General features: G+C 38.1%; 1 protein-coding gene across 1 annotated transcript in view; it reads left to right on the forward strand.

The window, feature by feature from the left end:
* Positions 1 to 20,933, forward strand: part of GADL1 (glutamate decarboxylase like 1) — an 82,187-nt gene that overhangs the window by 27,534 nt on the left and 33,720 nt on the right. Inside the window, exons 10-13 of the mRNA XM_065753694.1 lie at positions 6,038 to 6,102; positions 6,362 to 6,443; positions 12,547 to 12,746; positions 17,900 to 17,951. Coding sequence (XP_065609766.1) covers positions 6,038 to 6,102; positions 6,362 to 6,443; positions 12,547 to 12,746; positions 17,900 to 17,951 — 399 coding nt within the window. The remainder of the gene's footprint in view (positions 1 to 6,037; positions 6,103 to 6,361; positions 6,444 to 12,546; positions 12,747 to 17,899; positions 17,952 to 20,933) is intronic.

The following is a 20,933-nucleotide window of genomic DNA, read 5'->3' on the forward strand; positions in this document are numbered from 1 at the left end:
TGTACACTGCATGGTTTTCTTTTATAATTGGTATTTTTCTTTGACTGTTGTTGTTCTTTGTTGTAGTAAGCTGGACTTAATTCATTTTTTTTACTATAAAACAGAAATATATATCCTTACTTGTCTCTGTTCTGTATGCTGAAAGCCAGCAAATGATTTGGTTGTGTCAAGCAGTCAAAACTTTATTGTCATTGTCATGTTATATTGATTTTAAGATCAATTTCTGTTTCCTTCTTGCTACCACCCAAAATACTTCAAGGGTGATTAATATACAGGTAGAACCACATTCTGTTGGGGAATGTACACATTAGAAATGTGGCATATAGTTCATACAGGTTGAAATAAAAGTACTTCTGGCTCAGCCAACCATAAATTATTCGGTTTCATAGTTACAGATTTTCCTTTCTCTTAAGTTTTCCTAAATTGTTCAGAAATTTTTCTTGTCTCATTTATTTTTAATTTTAGTTTTAGATTTTAAAATCCATTCATGAACCCTTTTGGAATAATCACTGACCCTTTTTATTACCTGCATTTTAAAATCAGTTCATGAACCTCTTTGGAATAATCATTGAGACTATCCGTTACCTGAAGGAGCTAGCTGCAAATGTGTTTTTCTAAAACTAGGTCTCTTCATATTTTCTAATACTGGATTATTCTTATAGTGACAATGCCATGAACCCAGAGTAGCTATACCAAAATCCACAGCACAATGAGAGAATCTGGAGCAACAGTAGAGAAGAGACTTTTAGATCTGCTTTAAATTTTTCAGTGGTTTATTTAATGTTGAGTATTTAAAGAAAAATCACACAGACAATGACATGCATAAAACAGTCCCAGACTTTAATAAATTAAATCTTTGTATGTGTGAGTCAAGAGTCCTTGGAGGCAAAGTTGCAGAATTTAGTTCTAATATTTAAAGTGTCTGCAGAGCCTCCTCCTGGTTTTATGCTGATGAGAATTACCCAGCAGATTTACAGCAGAAGTGAAGAATTCCTGTTAGGTGCTAGTCTCTTGTGTATCTGTTTGTAGACATTGAAAAGATGGGTATATTTCAAGCCTCTGCTGGAATACTCAACTAAGAGGTGACACTGCTGGAGCCATCTCCAATGGGCATGGGAGAACCACAAGTGTCCTCCTAATCTACTCCCTGTAGCTAAATAACTAAAGCTAGGTGTATGTACTGAGGCAATATTCTGCACATAGGCAGTTGCTGGTGTTCTGTAAAAAAATAAATTTTCCTTCAACTTTACCTCTTGTTAATCTAAAGGGAAAGTGTCAGTGAATATCTTAGTTAATTTTCTGTTTTAACAGTGACTGTCAGATGTTAAATGGTTACACACAAAATGACAAATGTACAACCAAAAACTGGGTAGTTCATGATTTAGAAGATTCATTTTTCTACTAAAATTCAGTTCATATTATTAATCTCTCTTTGAATTTTCAGCCGTTGTTAGTTCTTGGGAGTTCTGTCAGTATTTTCTCCATCTTTTATTTCACCCTCAGTTGAACTGTCAAGAGCTGAGTGCATGGTTGTTTCTTAATTTCTGTTTAAAGTTTGTAACTATTTATATGGAAATGTGATAAGGGGAAGAGACTGAAAGCTTTGTATATAAGTGACATATGACATAGGTATATATAGGTACATATATATACAAACATGCTATGATAAAATAAGCAGACTGCAGTTTGTAATGCGACGTTTTCTTCACTCACAGCAGCATTTGAAGTAGATTTACTGAAATAATGCAGAAAAGTAAGAATCAGCCATCTGCCGTTCAGAAATAGTGTATAAGAAACATAATGAAGGGTTTGAGTTTATTTTTTAATTTACTTTTGAGCAAGACAACTGCCTTCTAGCCTCATAGGCAAGATTATATTAGAAATCTTTGAAGGTCTACATTCCTCTGGAGGATGTGCCTTCCAGTTGAATGCTTTACATGTTGTGAGGTCTCATTTTTATAGCAAGTACTGCTTCTTTGGCAGTGAGTTAACTGCCATAACTTTGGAGGAAAAAAGTACTTAGTACCATTGAAACAATCATTTAAAAACAAAGCTGTAATTTAGGACTTCTGTTACTGATAGAATCAGAATTATCTACTGTAAACGATCTCAAGAACTGTCTTTGCAGTTTTATTCCATGAAATGTCAGTGGTATTATTTCCGGATTTACACTGTTTTATCTCATTTCAGAATATTTTCTGGTATGAAAAAATTGATATGTTTGCCTCAGGGAGACTCTTCTCATTAGGTATGAAATGATAAAGCTCATGATCCTTAAAGAGTGGAAAAGGAGAAAATCAACAAAAAATCAGCAGGCTTCAGGAAGATAAATTTTAGTAAAGTCAAAAATAGTAGATAAGTTCTCTCATGGATACAGACCTGAAAAGAAAGTTAAGAAAAAGTTTTTTTTGAAGATAATACCAATAAGCCCAAACTACTTCAGAAGTGATCCAACAGCCAGAGCACTGGCAGTATTTTGTGCTCACTGCAGCATTCATACATTGATAATGGCAATGATCTGTCATACATCCATGAGGTCATTCTTAATTAGTTTTTGATGTCATCAGTATACACTCAAGCTTGAGCACTTCTGTACCTCATGTATTGTGTAGATATAGCTTTAAACACATGGGTGTTTCCTCCCTGCTGGTCTTTGACAGTTTTTCCCATGGCCAACCAGAGCAGAAAAGCTGTTTTAACCCATTATCTCATGCTTAGGTAATTAGTTTAATCACATTGCAAACACCCAGTTTGCTGTGATTTCTTACACATGAAAGGATCATTTTCTCATACTTAGTAGCCAGTTATATTCCATGGGATGCAGCTGATCTTTGTGTGGTTTGAGCTACCCTGTATTATTCTCTGTTGTATTTACTAGAAACGAAACATTCCTATCTAGGTTGGTCAGCCTACCTTTCTTCTCTAGTCTCATGCTTGGAGGAGAAGCAGCAATAACTCGGGAAATTCTCATTAGAAAGCCAGAGAAATGCTGCCAAGCTGCAGCTGTGGTAGTAAATGAAAGCCTAGCTGGAAAAACACACTCAGAGAGTGTTTATCACTGGTCTATCCAGTGCTGAACTGGAATAATATTTTGAGTAGACTTCAGGAAATATATATCCTAGGTTATGTTATCTAGTATTTTTATTAATAACTTGTATGAAAAAGAATCCACTAGCTAAAAATGAAGATAACATAAAACTACAAGAGGCAGTGGGAGGAAAGGATTAGAAATTTGAGATCTTGACAGTTTGAAAAAGAAAGTGGAAAAACTAGGTTATAGTTCAATAATGATAGTGCTCTAGGTATAAGCTCTAATAATCAGCTGCACATGGAGATTGGGAATGTTGGCTAGATAGCAGATCTCCAGAAAAAGATATGATGTTTGCAGCGCATCACAGACGAGCAGCTTTAAAGCTTTGCAGATAGGGATAAATATCTTGACAGCTTCTTTGAATAAAAATACATAATTCTTTCTGCTTGGTGCTCCACCTGCTATATCCACTAAGTCGAAATCAAAAGCTGCATTTCAAGAAGGGCTTGTTTTGGGCTACTGGTCATATGCTCTTTTACAAATAGGTCGCTCTTCATCCAATCCTATGCACACAATTATTTGCCGTAACTGAGCACTGCACTGCACCCTCCCCGTGTCCTGTTTCAGCCAAGACAGTACTGACTCCACACTACTGTGTGGCTGTTGTGAGTGATGGACACACTGCTAGGGCAGGGTAGAGCCACCACCATGATGGCATGGGGCAGGGGATGGCCTCAGGGTAGACTGGGCCAGGCCTCTTGCGACCTTCAGGTTGTGGGTTGGACATGGCTAAGCTGCTGCAAAGGGGAAATGAATAGTGTTTTCCATGCTCACTCTAGATTAGATGAAGTAACAGTGTTTAGGACTGACACTTCATTCTGTAGGTTTCTGGATATTAACAAGAATCAGATGACTAAGTAATGCAACCTCCATTGCTAGAACTCTTTAAAAACAAAGCCAGTGATTCTCAGTCTTCATAGGTATTTTCTGGTTTACTTTTGGGGCTGTATCCCTAAGCACTTGATCTGTGAACTGGACATGAAGCACAAATTCACCTCATGGTACTGTGGATCCAGGACAGATTGGAAGGTGATGGAGATGCAGTGCTATCATACCTCTCTTCCAGATCTCTAGTAGTTTTTAAAATGAGGGCAGATAGAAGTGCCAACAGTGCTGCTTAAGCAGCAATTGCTGATGTCTCTTTGCACTTTATATTTCATTTTGATGCTGATCACAAGCTGGGTGTGTTCACTCCATACAAATGAGAAATGTTTGGCAGAAATGAGATAGGTATGGCTGATCCTGCCTTTGGAGATTGCACACAGTGGGATGAGCTCTTGTGAGCTTTTCCAGTTCTGTTTTATAGGCAGTGTGAAACTGTCAACTTTTTCAAATACTGACAGCTTTGGTTGCAAATTTTTAAAAGATTTATTGTGTGTCAATCTCTTGCTTACGAGTTGTGAAAATTGGGGAATAATTTCATGACTCTTTTGGCTGGGTTACTGAACAAGAAGAGCAAAATGTGTCGATAAGTAGGAAGACCATTTTGGTTGGGAAACCCGGTTTCGAGTCATGGTTCTGCCACAGGCTTAATGGGGAATTTGAGGCAAACCATTTCTTCTCTTATGTTGCAAATACAGAGTGAGCAGCAGCCCTTTTCTCAGCAAGTATGTTGTGAGCATGACAACACAAAATATGATGTGGTGTTTGTGTACCACATTAATGAGAACTAATGAAGTACATGCATTAGCACAAATTATTAACCATTCATTTCCCTTGTGAGCCTTTACTGCTTGTTTCCCAGAAACTCCTAATGCATAGCATGTGAAACTAGCACTGATTCATAGATCAGCTCTCATAGGTGTTTTTTTAAGCAAAAAAGAAAAACCCAAGCAAAGAGACAAAAAAATACACACACACCCAAAATACCCAAAACCAAGCAAGCATGAGTTCACCATACTTAAATCAAGAATCTTCACAACACTTACTTTTGTCATCATTAACCCAATATTTATGAATCTTTTTTACAGTAAGCTGAATCTTAATGTTTTGAGGACTGATGCCTCCTCTGCATCTCTTAGGAGTGCTGCTTAATTCACAGGAAACTTTATGTGGATTCTGTCTTTATAAATACTGATAATCCTTATTTCAAATTTAGTATAATTTTTCAAATACAGTATATGACACCTCTCTGACCCCCTGGATAAATGTTGTTCGAGAACTGGATATACACTGCAGCTGGTGGGTGATATCTGGTCCTCTCAGAATTCGCAGATGAGAATCACCTTTCTTAACCTGAAGTGTCCAGAAGTTAAGTGTGTATAATCTGTGCTTGTTGTCTAGGTTCCTTCTGGAGTGCGTGGAGAGGGACGTCTGCAAAAGGTGTCACTCAAAGATGGTATCTGGAATAGATAAGAGGATAAAAGTGTTTTAGTGGAGAGCTACTCACTACAGATAGTGCTTCACTGATGCTTAGACCACATACCTAGTTCTTAGATGACTTGAGATAGATGTGGTGAGTGCTACACCATTTTAACATCAGTTGGATTACTGGTCACAGAAATGCTGCCCTTGCAGACTTTACTTTTCATATTGAAACTCCATGGAGTACCTAAGCCTGGGCTTTGCAGTTGGCAGAGATTGTCATTCTCTTTTAGCTTGTGAGAATTTCTCATAAATGAGATGCTAGAAGGATGAAGATGTACAAAATGGGGCTTTCTTCTATAATTACTTAGGTCTAGGCTGGAGAGTTGGAAGCATCTCTGATTCTGGAATGGATGTGATTATGCAGAAGCCTTTAAATTCATGCCCTTGCTTATACTGAAATGGCAATGTTCTAGAAAAAAACATCAGCTCTTCTATTTTAGACAGAACTCCAAGCAATTATCTTTCTTCTCAGTTCATGAGGTTGAAGACATAATTTAGCCCATGACCATGTAATAAATTAAATTTAAAACGCAAGTTTATAAAAATTACATTGTCTTGGCTCTGTAACTTTTCCAACAGGCTTCTTGGGGTGGCTCAGCTTTGATATCGAGGAGGCATCGCAGACTTCTTCATGGTATCCAAAGGTAAGGCAGTTCTAGTTTGTGGTCATTCCTATCAGAGTCTAAGATGGACAAATGACCTAATGGCTGCCATGAAGGCTGTGTTTTCAAAATTACATAGTATTATTAATTTGAGAGATTTCTGAACTTGTGGGTGTATGGAAAAAGAAAGAAAATCTGATTTATCTGCTTGCAATGCATGTAAGCATTTTAGACTCTAGAGTCAATGATTATAGGTGCAATTTCTGTGCCTTCTTCCCTTTCTCCTTTTACAAATTTATAGGGCAGATTCTGTTGCCTGGAATCCTCACAAAATGCTGCTGGCAGGAATTCAGTGCTGTGCTCTTCTGGTGAAAGACAACTCTGTAAGTCCTTCTGTCTTTTATTTATTTATTTATTTATTTATTTATTTATTTTTCGACCTTCTCCTTATTTTAATGTGGTAGAATGTCATTGCTGTAATGGAGAAGTGGAGATAAAAGAAAACGATTGTGAGTCAATTTTACTACACTGCAGTGCAAAGGCTGAATGATACTGACTGATACTACTTTGAGTTTCACCAAGAAATTATTAAAGATTGATTTAGAGAGCAGGACCAAACTGATTGAAGTCACCCTTCAAGTTTGTAACCCTTCCTAGTTAGCTTCTGTATATGATTTACATTCAGAACTGAGTATTTTGTTAACTGGGTCTGCTGCACTTAAACAGCAAGCTTGTCAAAGTCTTTAGAATAGCTGTCATCCATTGAGACTGCAGTAGTACTGTGTTGTTTTTAAAGGAGTGCCATCTAAGCAGGGCTACTCTTGGCATTTCTTTGGATGGGTGAACAAGAGTGAGAAAGGAGAGGGATAGTTGTTGAAACACACGCAGTTGAAGGTACTGAGCCCTCTTTTCTCAAATCTACTGGTTTTCTCCTCATCACTGGGGTAATATAGGCTTTCCAAAAGCAGGCAAACAAAGCTCTGATTTCAAGTGGTATAAAAGGGACTTGAGTCTGCAGTGTGATGTATCTGCTGCATCTTTATGGAATTCTATCTACATAAAGAAAGCAGTAAAAGATTATTTGCAGTACCACTGCATATTCAGCCCTGAGAAAGCTTATGTACATTGTCTACCGTTAAGCTGATGTTTTAGTTTGTGCTTGGGTTTATCAATGACTGAAGATCATGAGGATATGAAGATTCTGAGGTTTGCATCACTGTTTTGTGGTCATGGTTTGTGAACTATTCTCTGTCAAAACAGCTGATGCTTTCTATTCAGCTGTGATTTATCTGTTCATGTAACTGATTACTAACTCCTGGTAGTAACAACTGATGAGTTCTAAAGAGCATAGATACCAATCGGTGCTCTCTTGGAGCAGTTAATTCCAAGTTGTGAGTGAGACATGGCAGAAGAACAAGATGTGTGACTCTTCATTTCCTTAGGATGGAGTCGGTGGGATTAAAGTGGATAACGGGTTCCAGGACTGGGAACTAGTCAGACAGTGTCCATCATTTTATCTTTATTCCAGACTGAAAAAGAAGTATAGTAGAGTTATTGACTAAGGTTAATGTAGTCTCTAAGTTGCAGGCTTGGGAAGAACTCAGCACTGTATTTTTAACTAATTAGGCCCAATACATAGATGTAGCCTCAGGTAATGATTAAGACTACTCTGGGTGCATACTGGGAACTTCTCTGGAAGAGAGACGAATTAAATATTTTATCAGCCTTGACATTTAGAGTCACTCTATAAATACTGTTCCACCTTCAGGACTTGGTAGCCTTTGTATTCTTCCGTAGACTGTAATATCTGCTAGAGCACTCCTATTCCACTTCTGAATCACAGCTATGCAGTGTTGTGCTGGAAGTACTTGTAGAGATCAATCCTAGGCAGCTGAGAAGTGAAACCACAAAAGCATTACTGATCATACAATTAGATTCTATTATACAGTGTGACATGGTCTGGAAAGTGGAAGACTTTTCTGCCTGGGAAGGAGAGGGTTTTACTCTGTGTTTAACCCTTTGAAAAATGGCACTTAAGCATTTTGTATATGTAGCAGTGCAATCTTATATGCAAACATGAGCATGTGCTAATTTTATGAATTTTCTTATCAATCACTAAGAAAAATAAAATGAAATGTGTATTTAAGACACTTTACTAGAAGGGCATTGCTTCACTTTGATCACATCTATACCAGATCCAGAGCAGGGAGTTGGATCCTGTCTCTTATTTACCATTAAAAATGTTATTTGCACACCTCTAAGAAGAAGGAAGGATATGTTTCCACTTCTTATTTTGAAACCTTTTCTACTGCTTCTAAGTTATGTGTATGTCTGTTATCACAGATGAAGCTCACATATGAATATGAACATAATCTCCTCACTCTGTGAGTATGATGCTGAGGTAGGAGCTGGAAGAGTTTAGTACAAATTGTTCTGTGCTAATAAATGTTCAAGTAGCCTCAAGAGGTTTGTTTCTGAAATGATGAATACTTCAAGAAATCAGACCAGCAAAATGTTAAGTCCCACTTTTGAATCAAGCTGTAGCTCGTTTTGAAGGTGTCATTAAGGAAATTCTATTGGCTTGACTCCCATTCGATTTAAGGTCTGTTTGGAAACTGTAGATAATGTTAACATTGGAGTTGAGTGATTTTAAGTGGACAAATAAAACCCATTAGGTCTCTGGTTATTTATTTATTTATTTATTGTTTTTAATTGTAAAGACCAAGCTTTGTATTTTGCTTTGTTACAGCAGATGAACTTGAGAAAGAAGAATTGTATCTGATAAAGTAGTAACATCCTAATTTCCTACTAGCAACAGTAATAATGACTAGTTTGGTTGTAGCTTATTATAATTATTATTATCATTATTTCTTTTTTTTCTTTTTGCAACATAGCATCAGTGAAACTATGTGCTTTAGCAGTGCTAATAATCTGAAGACATTGCAGCTAGATTATTAGAATGAAATGCTCTATTTTTACATTCCTATACTGATTTTTAAAATGATAAACTACAGGGAAATGTTGAGTAAGGAGATCTTCCAGTCTTAATGAAGCTAAATTGGAATAGTTTCCAAAGAAGGTAGAGATAAAAAAAAAAGAAATATGTGTTTGACTTGATGAGAAGAAAAAAGTGTTTTCACCAAAGGGAATGAGGGATTGGTTAATCCTCTGAAAAAGATCAGATCAATGACAATAATTTTTCAGTGCTTAAATCACTCAAGAAATGCACAACTATCACTTCTTCACTGCCATAACCTGAGTAACTTTCATCACTTTTGTGACAAGATATACTTTCTCAGTACACACTTGTATTGCTGTGGTATGAATTACAATGCTTGTTTAAACACAGAGCTAGAGGGACTGATATTCTGAAAAATTTAGTGAGTGTACTTTGTTCTTGTATGTTCTGAAGATGCTATGAATCAGCCTTAGGTTGTGCATAATCCCTTAAACCTCACAATTATTCAAATTTGTTCTTGCAGTATAATCGTACGAACGTGATTATGATCATCATGTATATGGACAACTAATTATTACAAATGCCAGAGTTCTATGACTCTTCAGATCTTGGTTAGATGATTAGTAATCCATCCTGGGGAATAAACAGAATTTTCACTTATTGCTTGAAAATAAAATCTAGAAGAATGTTGCTAATTAAGTCCCAGTTTAGCACAGAACATTATTGATTGATTCTGGTAGACATACCTACAGTGTAATCCCTTCCTCATCATTAGCAGTGTTGTGAAGATATCTAATTCACTGATTTTTTTTCTGGAGCAGCTGCAGGAAGCACTCTGTTTCCCTTGCTTTCTACTTGGGGTTGATAGCACCGAGAGCTCATTCCCACCTCTTGAAGTGAATTACAGGGATGGCCTTTTGTAGTGCACTGCTTTTGAAAATGTTCAAGTATGCCATTCAAAATATTGTCCTTATTGCTTTAGATGAATGAAATCAGGAAGATATTTGTCTTGGGAGAAAAAGCTGTTCGTGTTGTGTTAGCATAATTCAAATTTACTTATAACTGGCAATGGAAATGGAAAAAGATCAGAAGACTTGCAGTAAATGTGCATTCAATGAGAAAAAGGTGTTTTGAATTATGTACTGTAAGGAACTGGAGCTTGTATGTATTTGGTTTTAGTATCAATAAATATTTACTTATCTGCCATTAACTATAACATGTGACAACTATCTATAGACTAAATCTAAACTGAAAGCTCTTAGAAACTTACTGCTGTCTAGGGCCTTTATGAAAAGACATTTCGATTTTCTGAAACTTAGCCCCAGTATAATACAGAGCAGTATAATTAGTTCTGATCAAACGGTAGAAACAGATAAAAGATGCTGAAGGAAGAAAGAAGCTCAAACTTGCAAATAAGACAGCTCTAATGAAATGTTTGAGATTCTTCTGAGCTGATATAGCAGCTCAGTTACTGTGTGGACAGTCATAGGTGTCACCTTGGGACTGAAAATGTTGAATTAGAAAACGTACATTTTCTTTCAATTCTTCTACACTTTTCCTTCATTTGACTGGGAAAACAGAGATGGTATTTAATGTGCTCAGCATGTTTAAACTTTTTACTTTTGCATCAGCAGTGATCACAGAGTAACTGCTTTCTTGAGCAGAAAATTTATCTTGGATTTTCTTTTTTTCTTTTTGTTTCCCTCAGTCCCATACCCCATCCTGCACCTTTTCCACCTTGCTCCTCCACCTTGCTTCTTGAATTGGTCTGGCATATTCCCTTTCCCTCACACAACACATTCATTTTTTATTTTTATTTTTTCTCCTATTTGGTTAAGTTATGTTTCAGGGGTATTACTGTACTTGCTTCTGGAGAGAGAGTAGCCAGTATCTTCAGCAGGATTTCTTGAGTGTATTCTGTGAGTAGTAAGATAAACAGATAGAAATGACCATCACACCAGCATGTCCTGTAAGCTTCGGAAGCACCAGGAGAGTAGGACAGTAACAGAAATTGGAATCCCTCCAGAAGCAGTGGAAAAGCTTTCTTCATGTTGTTTTTCTGCCTTTGTGCTATTCAAATGGGCATGCAGGTTTTTTGTTGTTGTTTGTTTGGTTTTTTTAATATATTTTTTTAATGTATTGACATCCTAACTTGAAAAAGATAGGACACAAGGAGACTATTCTGTATATGCCAACTGAATATTTATCATTTTCATGTATTTCTGGGATACTAAGTCTTGAATGTTTTTTCTCTATTCTTTTTTCCACTAGTTCTAAAGTTATCAGCAGTGTATTGTGGCATAGATTAAAAACTACTTCTGTTACAAGAATATCATACTTTCCTTAAGTGTTATTAGCTACCTCCATTTGGAGTTCAAACTTGCAGCAATGTGGAGAAATGGCTGAAGATGGTGCAGTTGGTTCAAACTGAAGACAGATCTGTTAAAAATGAGTAGAGCTGTTTGCTAAATAGCACAGCATCTTTGGCCATGTTGTGCACTTCCGTGCACATGCTGTAGCCATGTTTTCAACCACATCTGATTTTCTATTCTAGAATTGTCTTCGAGATATTTTTTTTCACCCACATGTAATATCCCTGAAAAATCTATGATCACACCCATCTCCTGGGCTCCTTGCAGGGCCATCATCATCTCTACTCTTGCAGATTCCCTTTTGCTAGCTTTTTTCTCTGTGTTTCTTTCTTCAGCCAGTGGCCACTCCTTTGCCTCTTTATCTCCCCTGCACCTTTAAACCTTTAGGAGCCTCTTTGCTTTCTGTTTCACAGCTTTTTTCTTTGCTGGAACATGCCACTGTACTCATTTATTTTTGTATGTTTTCTGCTGGTCATCTTTGCCTAGACAGCCTCTTAGAAGTTGGAGGTGGAATACTGCTGACTAAACATAATCTCACTAACAATCCTTAATTAAGGTACACTAAAGAACTTCTCTGAGGCTTATTTTCAAATTGTCTTATCTATGAATGGAGGCAAAAATTACATTATACTAATTTGTCACTGGTATTTCCACTGAGTCAGTCAGATAACAAATGCTAAATCTTCAGAGGCAGTCTACTAAAGCTTTAGGTTTGGGATTAAAACATTCCTCACACACAACTAACTGCCATGTGTAAAGTCCCTTGGCCTTTGAGGAAAGAAGAAATATACTGAGCCATTTGTGGAAGTGTAGGAAGGTCCTCAGTCTGTTCTTTTGTTGTAGCAGTGAAAACAGGCTTCTCCTTCTTCCCAGTATGTTTATGTCTTTGGGCAGCTGTTTCCACTCCTGCCATTCCTTGAGATTTGTGGCAGAATTGCTCTTCAACCTGCAACATTTTCTTGTTGTCAGTGTTGACTTCAGTGGTTCAGACTCATCCAGCATTCTAATGCAAAACCAGCTGTGAAGGGTGCCCTGCCCATGCATTTCTTTTTTACTGAATGGTTGGTTCAGACAGGAAAAAAGGCTTTAGTTTGTGAAGATAAACTTTTAGTATTTTCTTATCAGCAATCTAAACTTCTGTTGTGTTTCCAATAGGGCCTCCTGAAGAAGTGTTACTCTGCCAAGGCTGCATACCTCTTCCAGCAGGACAAGTTCTATGATGTCAGCTATGACACCGGTGACAAGTCCATTCAGTGCAGCAGACGTCCAGATGCGTTCAAATTCTGGCTCATGTGGAAAGCATTGGGAACCACAGGTCTCGAGGAGAGAGTGAACAGGGCTCTGGCTTTGGCTAGGTACCTCCTCACAATTTTGAATATGCCTATTCTGTTTCACTGACTGTCTGAAGTGCTGACAGTGCTAATGCTTCCTAACTGGGAACAGACCAAACTGTTACTTTTTTTCCCCCTTTTGTTTCTACAAAGCACAAAGGAACCAGTAACAATAGCAATAATAGTGTTATTAAATTTGTTAAAATATTTAATAGTAGTTATTCCTTTCAGGAATAGGGATGGTAAAAAAAAAAAAAAAGAAATCTGTATTCATCTATCAATCTACTTTGTTTACCATTTATGTTATATGAACTAGGCATAGGACAGTGCTTACCAGCATTCCCACCCACTTCTAGCTCCATAACTATGTTCTCGTATTAATGTAAAAGGAGCACTGTGTGCCAGGTTCTGAGCCGTGTCTAGCAAGAATTGAACTTAAACATTCTTCTGTTCATTTAATTCCTCATGACTGAGGAAACACAGAATGCCAGTGTTGTTTGTGGGAAATTCATTCAAGGATGCTGCTAACATTAGGAAGTAGTAGAGCTATATGAAGACAGAGGCAGATTGCTTTGATGTAATGCATGTTTACTTTTTTTTTTGTAGGTTTACTGAATTCTTTATAGTATGTTCACTTAGGAGCTGAAACACGTCTTTCTTCTGTGATGGTTGCTTGGTGGTGGTGTTTTGTTGGTTTTTTTTCTTTCCAATTTTACTATTTTTTTGAACTTACCGATCTGGAATTCACATGTGAATTCCATAAAATTCTTAGTAGAAGATATATTTTAAATGGTGATGATGTCTCAGTTTCTGGGAATAAACTCCAGTACACCAGTTGTTTAGCTTTGTAATAGAAGCGATAATACTGAAATAACATAATGGCCCATTAAAAACAATTCACTTGAAGTACTGTGATTGTTCAGAATTGATACAGGATAAACTGTACTGAAGTCTTCACCCACTCCTGGACTACCTATACACTACTGTAGTGCAAGTCATTAGTAGTTAAAGGCAGTCATCCATATCATATTGCCATTTTATTTTTAATATGAGCTACCAAGTTTAAAAGGTCTTAGAGTTTACTGAAAATTAGTCTAATAGTGTCACTTTAACAAAATAACTTAAAGCAGAAGTTGAAACATCCGTGACTTAAACCCAGAGTGGATCAGGAAGGAGTAAAGAGAGAATTAAAACAAGAAAAGCCGTTGAGCTCTGGCCTTATTCTCTCTGATTTCTTCAAAGCCACTAATTATTTGACTGATTATATATCCTTAAAATATATGTTTAGATTGCACCTTGTATTTGTTCTGAAGCATTGTATTTGTACTGGTCTACATTGTATAGAGCCTGTAATTCATTCCACTATCAGTAGGAGAATTCAGCCTGATGAAGGTCACTGGCCAAAGTCATCTGACTGAGTGTGGAGTGATTAATGACTTCTCTGGGATCAATATTTTCTTTAAATGTTAGGATTCAGTTTCTAAGCTGAATTCACTTCTAAGGAGTGACTGGGTTTTGTTTTGTTTCTTTTTTTTCTTTTGCTTGAAGAAGAAAATTAATTCTTAGTCATTATCTGATGAAGTATGTTCTTTATAGTAACAGCATTGCTATCTTCAGCTTGCATGTACATAGGCACTTTGCAGCTGAGACATCAGGTTTACTGGGCACTATGCCAGGTTTCTTAACTACTCAACAGCTGTGCAGTCTTTCTCCTGATTTGTTACAGTAGGTTTTACTTTGATTTTACTGAGAAAGTATTTCAGTGTTCATGAACACAGACCTGGATTAATTCTGGAACTGGTACATTGGCTACAGAACTTGAGTGCAAGATTTTTTTTTTCTGTGGATAACTAGAACTGCAAAGGTTTTAAGATAATTGCAGTTGTGGATTTCTGTTGCATCAAACTTTACTTGTTGGCCATTTCATTAGTTTTTTCTTGGTTTAGAGATGAACCTTTTTCAATATGATAACCTTAATATATTAGATGTAACTATCCAACTCTGCACTTTATGCTTCAGCATACTGCAGTTTTTCTGCATTTTATTTCTTTTAATGACACCTACTCTTAACAGACATATGTCTACTTTTGCTGCAGATTCCCACCCCTCACTTTCCACAAGGTTTAATCATAGCAAATAGCACTTCTCTGTGCATGCCAGTCCTCAGTAAGATTCAAGCCCTTCTGACGTTCTGCAAACATTATGTGATAATAAAATTCCACTGTCTGCCATGGAAAAATGCAAAGTAAATTGTTCCACTGCCATCAAATTAATTACAGACTCTGTACAGACACAGACCAGCAGGACTTTAAAGTAGATTTGAAGGGGGAGGGGAGTAATAGCAATCCTGCCCATGATAAGATATAGGATGACATAAGTAGGTTAGAGGGACAGGATGCTAGTGAGGGCTCTCAGACCGCTGCCCTGAGATGTGCTGACAACACTGCAGCACACCTTAAGTCTTACGACAATGAGCCAGGGATCCTTGAGGCAACAGGAAAAAATAAGACTCAAAGGAAATACTTCAAAGAAATTAAGGAGCTATCCACCAAGAAGGTGACAAAGCTGTCTACCCAGCTAAAGTACTTCTATACCAATGCATGTAGCCTGGAGTTGGAAGGCACCATGCTACTAGAAAACCATGATGTAGTTGCTGTCATTAAAACCTGGTAAGATAACTCCCATGAGTGGGGCTGTGTCTGTTGATGGCTACAAGCTGTTCAGAAGGGATAGGTGAGGAAGGAGGGGAGAAAATGTTGCCCTCTACATCAAAAAAGAGAGTGTGAAGAGCTGTCTCTGAAGAATGGCCATGAGCAGGTCAAAAGCCTATGGGTGAGAGTTAGAGATAGAGGCAACAAAGGGAACCTTGTGGTTGACATCTACTACAGGGTGCCTGATCAAGCAGAGTCTGTTAATGAAACCTTCTTCCAAATACGGGGAGCTCTTATCCATCTGGGAGATTTCAACCACCCTGATGTCTGCTGGCAAAGTAGTACTGTGAGCTGCAGGCAATCCAGGCGGCTCCTGAAATGCGTCAAGGACAAATTATTGATCCAAGTAATAGACAGCCCCACTGGAGGGATGCAATACTGGACCTGTTGCTTACCAACACAAGTGAACTGATTGCTGGCATTAAGATTGGAGGCTGTAGTGATCATGCAATGATGGGGTTCACACTCATGAGGGATATGGGACAAAGAGTAAAATCAGGATGCTAAAGTGGGAAAGCCAACTTCCAGGTCTCCAGGGAGTTTGTCAGTAAAATCCCCTGTCCTCAAGGATGAGGGAATGGAGTGAAGCAGAGCTGAAAAATCTACTTTCCTTAGTGCACAAGAGCTCTTCATCTCCAGGTGCAGGATGTCAGAAAAGGAAGGCAAGAGGCCACGTGGCTAAACTGAGACCTGCTGGTCAAACTGCAGAGCAAGAAGAAAATGCACAGGCAGTGGAAGCGAGGACAGGTATCCTGAGAGGATGCTGATAGGCTGTGTAGGGATGGGGTCAATAAGGCCAAGTCCCATTTGGAACTGAACTTGGTAAGGGGCACAAAGAAGAATAAGAAAGGCTTCTACAGGTACATCAACCAGAAAAGGAAAGCCCAAGAAGGCATACTGCACCTCTAGTGTGCAATGCAGGCTGGTAAAAACAGACAAGGAGTAGGCTGAAGTACTGAACAACTTTATCTCAGACATCACAGGAAATTGTTCTTTACACACCCCTCAGCCAGATGGGTTGGAAGGTGGGGATTGAGGGAGCAGTGTCACTCCCACTGTAAGCAAGGATCAGGTTGACAACCACCTGAGGGATGTGAATATCCCTAAATCTGCAGGTCCATGCATGCCATAGACCTGAGGGAATTGGCTGATGTGGCGGCCAAGTCACTCTCAGTGATATTTGAAAAATGCTGGCAGTCAGGTGAAGCCCCTGGTGACTGGAGAAAAGGCAACATCGCATTCATTTTTAAGAAGGATAGAAAAGATGATCCAGGAAACTACAACGTCATGGAAATAATCCTCCTTGAAGCTATGCAAATGGAAGAGAGGGAGGTGATATGATACAACCAGCAACACAGCTTCACCAAGAGCAAGTCCTGCCTGATCAACCTAGTGGGCTTCTGTGCATCAAAGGACAAGGGAAGAGTCACAGATGTAATCTGTCTGGCCTTTGAGATGATCCTCAGCAACATCTTTATTACCAAATTGGAAAGACATGAATATGGTGGGTGGGCTGTTCAATGGATGAAGAACTGGTTACAAGATTGTACCTAGAGAATAGTGGTGAGTGGCTCAGTGTCCAGGTAGAGATGATGAGTGATGTCCTTCGGGGATCGGTGCTAGAGCCAGTCCTCTTTAAAATCTTCATCAATGACAGTGGGATCAAGTGTACCCTCAGCAAGATTTTGATACCAAGCTATGTGGTACAGTTAACATGGAGTGACATCTGCCAGTGTCCTTGAGGTCATGTTTAAAAAAAGATGATGTTTGGATCTAAAGGTTTAATGTAAATTGATCTTTCTATATCTTTCTATTAAGTTTTTTGTTTTGTTTGTTTTTGGCATGCTTGCAGGAGAAAAAGGAATATCTATTTTAGTGTACTGTTAGAAAGGGATGCCCAGGCATTATTGTGCAGTATGTCACTGAATGTAAATGGACATTGTTCCATATTTTATACAACAAGAACAGCAGCAGAAAAACTGATGAAAACTTAAATTCTGGGTGAAACTACAGGATCCTGGTAACAATAGTTGTAGTGCAAGAGATGTAAGTGTAAAGAGGGAATAAGGCAGCAGCGCGGCATCAGCACTTGAAGAAAAGAGGCTGAGGAATTTGTGGAGAACATCAATGGAAATTTGCATCAGGAACATTCGCAGCCTGATGTAAATAGGATCAATTTGTGCCATGTGGCTCCACTGAAAGGCTCCACTGAAAGTCTGTGCCTGAGGACAGAATTTGGCCTCTCCTCAGTGCTCCTTGGCTTGCTGTAGCTTCCATTTGTTTCCAGGAGCTGATAGTTACTATATTTTCACAGCAGGTAGAAATGAGGTTTAACTTTGACAGTTTCTTCAAGGAGATTTGTGAAATAAAAGGGGAAAAAGAAGATGTGTGTGTTCAAGGCCTTTTTTTTTTGCCTGTATGTACTATACTGTTCTATGTTGTAAATGTCTGTGTTTTTAATTACAGATATCTCGTGGAAGAAATTAAGAAAAGAGAAGGATTTCAGCTTCTTTTGGAGGTAAGTGAGAATTAAACTGAAATGGTATTATTCTGGTTTCTTGTCTATTGTTTGGCTTTGTTCTTTTTAGCCAAGTGCCACTTTATATTTGAAGTGCGTAATTTAATAAGCTGTGATGCACAGATGTGCTCAAACACATACGTTATGTAGTCTCTACCACCAGTCTGCCCATTTTCATAGTTTCTGGGCCTGTATTACCACAGGGTATATAAATGGACCACGTTTCTGTGAAAGTGAAGAGTCTGACTGTAAAGGTAGTGCTTGGTAGACTTACAGTTAAGATTGTATACTGGAAGAATAATCAGAATATTTTGATCCTAAAATGGGCTTCTCAACATTGAAGTCATTTTTCCCCCTTAATTCTGTTTCCACAACCATCTTCCTAAAAGCTACCAAACATTTATTTATTTTCATCATTGCTAAACCTGTCAGCTTAATATCTGATGATTGTCTTGCCTAGGGGACAGTGAACAGGGCTAAAGTTTTTGTTTTTGAGCCGATCCCCAGTTTTTGTTTACTGAGGTTCATATCTGGGTTGGAAAAGGGCAAGAAGAGATTAAAAAGACCTATGGTCTACATTGTTGGAAGGGTATGTGTGTGAAGGACTGCTGGGTGAGTACCATGGATAGGAAGAAAGCACTCAGAAAACAATGATTGTAAAGATGGAGATTTAGTTTACATTTGCTGATGCAGTGAGCATTCCAGGTTAGGCTAGAATTAATATGAAATATAAAATATATTTAATACCTCTTGTAGAACATAAACTTTTTCCTTTAACTTTGAAAACTGCTGATTTGAAAGTGCATACTGGGAAACTATATAGAGTGAAAAATTCTGGGGAACAGCATTTGACCGGCTTGCGAAAGTGGCATTCTCCCTCCTCCATTATTGTAGGGGTTGGCAACGAGGCTAGATTTACTGTAGATGTGAAAGATGTTGGTGAGAGCTGCAACTGCTGTTAATTCCTTCAGGAACATGACACCTGAATTAAGAATGGGATTGGAGAGAGTGCTGTAGTGTGGACTATGAGAAGGAAGTTGAGCAAAGGTTAGAAAGAAGTTTTCAGGGACACAAGAGGACAAGCAGTGAGAATTTAAGGAAAGTCAGTGAGGCTCGTGAGCCCTTTATGAAAGGAAATTGGACTTCAGACAAGAATCTTGGGAAGATGATCCTCTGATGCACACAGAGAAAGTCCTCTAACGAGAACCTCTCTGCAGCCTGGAAATACCACTCATGTGTCATCTTGAACTCCTCTGTGGTATAATTGCTTACCTGCTTGGATGAGAACTGTGACAAGATGACAAGCAATAGTGAAGCATGGCTGGGGGTAGTAGGGTTTTTCTAGGATAAATGGTATTTTCAGAGGGGGATGAAGTGTCTGATGTGTGAAAGGAAAGAGACAATCAAGGAGGCAATATCGACAGTGGCAATATATGCCATCTGCTTTGTCCTGACATCTGATTTTAAACAATTTAAGAATAAACCCTCCAACAGTCAGCTCATGCTTGCGTTCATGAGGAAATCACTTCCTTTTCAGGGTCTGTGTTTGTGTATAGTCAGTGCAGGCACTTAGGGGAAAGAAATGGGACTTCAAGTGCTGAGCTTTATTTCATTCAATGACAGCAGGTGGCAGGTTTGCAGTTCTGTTCCTGCTGACAACGATATTCTCCTTGATGATTAAATTGTATTTAATGCATTCTTTGAAGCAAGGCAGAAAATGATATGAGCAGTTCCCAGTGCCCTTTCATGAAAGAGCACATCTCAGCTGGTGGGCTCTCCTCATTCAGGGTCTGCCTCGTTTGTAAGAGCAGCTGCATTCAGTGGGACGAAGCGGTGGTGTGATCCATCTATCAAGTTTCCTTTTAACTTTCTTTTTTTGTTGTTGTTCAACCATACTAATGAGGATGGTGTGTGGGAGGGAGAGGGAGTGTTAGTTTATAATCCATGTTGTGATTTAGAACCCGTTAAATATTGGATTGCTAATATTATAGGTCAGGATTAACTGAGTGTTGCTGTGCTAGTATTGAATAGAAATGGAGCACATATCTACTCCTCAAGATATTGCTATCTGTACAGGTAAAAAATAGAATAAAATTCGTTCTAAATTAGCATGAAATTTAGTCAGTTTCTGGAGTGGTCTGCTGGGAGCCTTTTTTCAATTACAGACAAAATGGAAACCTCATAAAACAAAATGCTTTCTTTTATAATGCATGATGAACATCCATTTTTCTTGTCAGGAGACTTGCAGTTTACTCTTCACTGAGTTTAAATGAAACATTGCTCAGGAGGGAAGCAGGGATGTGGAGTTTTTGCTCAAAAGACCTGCTTAAACATTGGACAAGATCTTTCTACTATATGGCATATAATAATGCCATAATCCCATAATCTCAGGATGCTTTTTTTGATAAAAAAAACCAGTAGGATCTGAGAAAAACAGCATTAACTCTGTATCAACATAGTATGCTGCATGTCATATGATCTAAGAAAAAATCAGTGTAGTTGAGTAGAAAAATGACTAGGTGTGCAAATGCTAAGCAGTGCCAAAAATAATGAGCTTGTGTGTTTTGTATAAAATGCGTCGTAGGAAATTTCTGTTTCATAGCGAACACTAAAAAGTAGTAACTTTAAGGAAAAAAATACAGTTTTGAAATCCATAAGTTTGCTCTTTATGCCTCTTACACTCTTTTTCTTTCACTAACCTAAATTTTTTGTGAGCAAGGCAAAATTAAGTAGATACGTGTCAAGAAATGAAGGAGTCCCAATGGAATTCCATTTTCTGGCATCAGGGAGAGAAGTGGGCAATGTTAAAAACTATTTCTTTTTTTCATAGAGGAGAAACAAAAGATGAGTTGGAGAATACAAGAAAGTGCAGTCTTGAAGGCTTCCCTCTACCCAAATAAGACAGAACTTGTAGACTTGTAGCTTTAACGTGTATTCCTGTCCCATTTGTTATATTTCATAATCAATCACTTGTTCTCTTTT

This window comes from Cyrtonyx montezumae, unplaced genomic scaffold (assembly GCF_038088225.1).
Source record: "Cyrtonyx montezumae isolate F1298 unplaced genomic scaffold, pur_monq_1.0 scaffold_8, whole genome shotgun sequence".
Lineage (NCBI taxonomy): Eukaryota > Metazoa > Chordata > Aves > Galliformes > Odontophoridae > Cyrtonyx > Cyrtonyx montezumae.